Consider the following 4,725-nt stretch of genomic DNA (forward strand, 5'->3'; position numbering starts at 1 on the left):
GGCATCGCGCGACACGCGCGTGCGTGTGTGGTGAAGGAGCTACCGCCAGCTACCCTGTGCGTACATGGCGCATGGATGGCTATGTGCAGCGCTAACGCGGAGGTCCGACATCTTGCGAGATCCGGTAAAACGGCACACGGTCCCGGCCACGAAGGTCTAAGCCTCGCCCGTTAGCCATGCGCGCCAGCCTAAGGCGCAAGCGACGTGGGATGAGAAAGGGCGAGGCGAAGGCAGAGTGCGGCGATGCGCACCGAGCCACTGGCCAAGCTTTGTGTAGTGCGACTCGGGGTCCCTCGGCACGTAGCTGGACCATCCCTCCCCAAGCTCAAGCCAGTCGTCCCACTCCTCCCGCGTCGACAATCCCAACTGCTGAGCCCATTCGCTGGCTGCCGAGTACGGCAGAAATCTACGCGGCCGACGAAGCACAGCCTGTGAGTGCTGGCGAGTCAGCCGAGCCCGCTCCACGCGCCAATCGGTCGTCGTCGAGGGCGTGACCGCCTCGTCGCTCTCGTCGGCGGCGAGCATGGAGCACTTTGTGTGTTGGTGCAAGCCGTGCACCTTTGGAGGCGTCGGATTCCAGGCAACGAGATAAAGAACCATCGCCAGCACGGGCATGTCTCTGGCAAAAGGGGTTGTAGGTTTGTTGTTGGCAAAGCAAGAGCGTGTGGTGGTGCCCCTGCGGTGGTCTTCGAGTTGGCTACCGCAGTTTTCTTTTAGGTGTTTTGTAGGCAAATCAACACACAGTTTTCTTTTATGAACCTGCCACCGGAGAGTGTTTTTTCACCCCATGAAAGGCGCAGCGGCGGTTACTGGTGCACTAACCCCGAGGAACCCGACCGTGCTCGAACAGCGGTCAGCGGCGGCGGCACCTAGGGAATTTCCAGACCATGTTCCGCCCCTGATCCGACCATGATCCGACCATGTTCAAAGTGATGACGGTGGGAACAGGTCAGTATCAGATACCAGTCGTCTTCTTCGCTGTTTATTCACAGCACGCCCCTAGGAAACCTAGACCCTGGGGTCGCCTCGTGAATAAACGAGTACGGTGATCAGATACTCAAATAAAAGAGCGGTGATGAGATACGCAGCTTCGGTCTGCTCGAGGGCGGAACGGGTACCCCCTCTTGCACGTGTCTTGGAGCACTTGGAGTGCAGTCATCAACCGCACATCCAGGGCCGGGGAGCTCAGAAGCGCACCCAGCGGGCCGGATGATTGGCATCGGGTTGCGGGCAAGAGAGCCCTAGCCCCGGGGGTGCGCGTTCGCAGGGAAAGGGCCTTAAGGTAAACACGGGTCTCCGAGGGTTAGCCCCGCGTACCGGGTTTCCCCTTAACTGCAGGACGCCCCCTCTACTCGGAGCTAATGAACACCATACTGCACGCCCCACACCACCACTCTACACTCACTTGCGTCGGCGTCTGAGTAGACCCCCCCGCCTGAGGGCTCACCCCTCGCCTTCCCAGGGTCTCAACCCTCCTTGATTCGCTCTCTTGCTCGTCTCCCGAGCGTTATGCGACGACCGGGATGGTCGTTTCCCTCGTTGTTGGTGTCGCTTCCTCCGCTGCCGCCCTTCATCTCCGCCAGCTTCTCCCGGCTCCACCGCCTCCGAGGGCGTCGACGGCCCGGTCGAGGTCTCCCCGGGCGAGAACGGTGGCATTGGGTCGCGACCAGTTCCACCCCCGGGGGGTCGAGCCCGCTCTCCCTGGTTGTCTCGCGCCCGCACCCGCGGCCTCTCTATCGTCCTCGGCTCGCCCCCCCCCTCCGCCGGCTCCTCTCCAGGCTCGGAGGGGCGTGGCCCTCCCTGTGGAAGGTCGTGGTGGTCCGGTTGCCACTGCGACTGGCCTTCCCCTGGTGAGCCCGTACGTCCCGACTCCACTCTCAGAGGCCGCGTCAGCTCATCTCTCGCCTCCTCCGACAACTGACCCCAAGCCGGGCGAGACGAGGGAGGGAGCAGGACGTTGCGGAGATCAGCAGGAGGATGTACGAAGAGATTAGGAGCAGCACGGACCCGAGGGACCATGTGGAAGACGGCTAGTGCTAGTCCCCCATCGGGAGGACGACCCCGGCTAGTCGCCGACCACACCCACAAAGAACCCTGCACAAAGATCGCAAGGGCGGGGACCTGTTCCTTTTTACCCATCTCACTATAGAGGTGTCCGTTTTTATTTATTTATTTATTTAAAAAATAAGAGCACATACACTGAAAAGAAGAAGGGGGCTGGTTAGCCGTTAGTAAGTTAGTAAAGGTCGGCTCAGACTCGTAGCGGGCGGACGTTCCTTCCTCGGCTGATAGAGTGATAGTGCCGACGTCTTCTCGGCAACTCAGAATCCATGCGCAATGCCACTTACGGGAGCGTGCTCGCCGACGTCAGCGTGCTGTGCGTCGTCCCGACGCGCTGGCCTTTGCTCGGCCCCATCTCAGTGGCTCTCCACACGTGGCTCATTGGATGCGACCGCATCGTCCTCGGGGTGAGCTGGGTGCAGCTTGGCGCTTCTTGGCGGCCAGTGCACCGCCTCAACAGCTCTTGTGCTGGCGCCTCCGCCACGCACGAGAGCCACACCAGCCGGATCGACGTCTGGCTACCCGTGCGCGCCTCAATACAGTTCGCAGCCAGGCACAACATGACAGGCATGGACTGGCTAATGCTGGCCGAGGACGACTCCTACATCGTGATGCCCAAGCTGCGGGCATTCCTTCGGCCGCACGCTGCCTCCGCGCCCCACTTCTTTGGCGCGTGCGCGTGCTTGCGTAGTCCGGGCGTCAATCTCTTCTCGTCCGCCGGGTTGCAGCGGCTCGAGCCACGTATGCCGGCATGCGAGCCCATCCACCAGTGGCGTGATGCACCCAACCACACAGGTAATGGCAAAGGCGCGAGCGACATAGCGATTCACTTTTGCCTGGCGAAGGCGGGGCTAACGTGCAGCCAGCCGCTCGACGAGCATGGTCATATGCTTATGTCCGTGATGGCGAGCACACCGCAGAAGACACTGCGTCGCCACGTGGGCGCGAGCCGTGGGAACCGCCAATTCTGTGCACGTTGGCCCTGCTCGGAGCGGCCTGGGTGTTGGGGTGCGGGGACCTTCGCCTTCCACGCGCGACCGCTCAAGGACCCTTCAATGCAGTGGTCGCTGCACTCGCAGCTCCACCAGCCGACGACGAAGGGCTTCTGCAGTCCCATTTAGGTGGGTTGAGGGTTGTCACGGAGCTGCCATGTTATGCGATTCGAAAACGTTGAACACCTACGTTCCGTCGATGCGCTTCTCCATGCCCGCCTCGTGGGGCGGCCTCTTCGGGCCAGGGGTGGTCCAATCGTTCAGCCGTGCAAAACGATCTGCGCTGGATCTGCGCCCTCGCTTTGATCGTCGTGACTCTCCGCACTCTGGGATCCTCCTGTCGTGTTGAACCCTGCTCAGCCCCTCTCCCGTCTCCTCCCCATCCTTCATTTGTCCGTCGAACACTGCAAGTAGCAAATAAAAACGATGTTCGGTGTCCAGTTGGTGCCGGTGGGAGCGAGAGCACCTCTGACCTCTCCACTCTCCACAGCCTTCGCCATGCTCTCTATCTCCACGTATCTCCCGAGGGGAGGGCGACGGCAGCGCGCTGGCCGGGCTGGCCGCCGTGGCCTTGGCGGGGGAGCCTTCACTGCCGTTCGGCCAAGCTCGAGCAGTAGAGCTGGAGGACGGGCTCTCTGGCCATCAGGAGGAAGCAGTCGAAGGCGGTGCGACCAGCCCAGCTTCAGCGGCCGCTCAACGAGCGGTGATCGAGGCTGGACAAGTTACGATCATGCTCCGAACCGCATCGGGCAGTCGTTTCTCGGCAGTTGTCAAGCCCTCTGACACAATCCGAGATTTGAAGGACTGCCGCTCCACGAGAATCGCGACAGATGGTTTCCCGGAGACCATTCACGTTACAGTTCCACTTACCCAACGTTCATCAGCTCTACCTTTCCTGGAGGGAGACCCACTATGCCGGCTCCTCGATCACAGATCTTTTGGACGACCGACAGTGGCTGCTCTTGACTCCGTGGGACGTCCGGTGTCATTTTCTCTTGTGTGTGGCACCTTGTGACTATGGGTGGATGTTTGGGGTGGTCACTGGGGCACGTTGCTCTCCACTTTCTAGAGGACATGATCTTCGGTCGCCGGAATCCTCACGGAATCCTAAAGGTCCCGTATCCGGCCTTTCAATGTCCACTATTAGCGCTCTTGTTTTTTTTTCCGCTGGTACCCTAGGGACACCGACTCCACGGTCTTCGCCATAGCATCTATCTCAGCAATGCTCACTCTCTGCGCTTATTCCTTCCAATCGCCGGCGACCCGCATCGCGCCGGCCGGACGGCACGCCTCCATCGCCATGGCGACGCCCAACGCGGCGCCCATCTACGACGGCGAGTACGCCGCCGAGCTGCGCGAGACGGCGTCGGCGATGGTGGCGCCGGGCAAGGGTCTGCTTGCCTGCGACGAGTCCACCGGCACCGTCGGCACACGGCTCGAGAGCATCGGCCTCGAGAACAACGAGGCCAACCGCCAAAAGTGGCGCAACCTCCTCTTCACCACGAAGGGCATTGGGCAGTACATCTCGGGCGCGATTCTCTTCGAGGCGAGAGCTCAAGGCTGGCCCTCCCACCCACCAGAGGGCAAAGCGAACGCGCCGCGCCCCGCTCTGCCACCGCAGGAGACGCTCTTCCAGGACGACCCGGCCGGCAAGCCCTTCGTCGACGTGCTG

The 4,725-nt window shown here is 61.7% G+C and overlaps 3 protein-coding genes across 3 annotated transcripts; 2 read left to right on the forward strand and 1 right to left on the reverse strand.

Annotated features, from left to right (window-relative positions):
• Positions 1-156: 156 nt before the first annotated feature.
• Positions 157-525, reverse strand: EMIHUDRAFT_253340 (hypothetical protein; the record flags this gene model as incomplete). The annotated part of the gene is made up of 2 exons (XM_005784903.1): positions 157-188; positions 252-525. The coding sequence occupies 2 exons, from the start codon at positions 523-525 to the stop codon at positions 157-159; spliced, it is 306 nt and encodes a 101-aa protein (XP_005784960.1).
• A 1,805-nt stretch (positions 526-2,330) lies between these two features.
• Positions 2,331-3,182, forward strand: EMIHUDRAFT_253341 (hypothetical protein; the record flags this gene model as incomplete). Its single annotated transcript, XM_005784904.1, has 1 exon — positions 2,331-3,182. One exon carries the CDS (start codon positions 2,331-2,333, stop codon positions 3,180-3,182), a length of 852 nt encoding a protein of 283 aa, XP_005784961.1.
• Positions 3,183-4,275: 1,093 nt separating this feature from the next.
• EMIHUDRAFT_122981 (fructose-bisphosphate aldolase) lies at positions 4,276-4,719 on the forward strand (the record flags this gene model as incomplete). The annotated part of the gene is made up of 1 exon (XM_005784905.1): positions 4,276-4,719. A coding segment is annotated over one exon (444 nt), but the record flags the coding sequence as incomplete, so codon positions are not given.
• Positions 4,720-4,725: the final 6 nt, after the last annotated feature.

This window comes from Emiliania huxleyi (genome assembly GCF_000372725.1).
Source record: "Emiliania huxleyi CCMP1516 chromosome Unknown EMIHUscaffold_1668, whole genome shotgun sequence".
Classification (NCBI taxonomy): domain Eukaryota; phylum Haptophyta; order Isochrysidales; family Noelaerhabdaceae; genus Emiliania; species Emiliania huxleyi.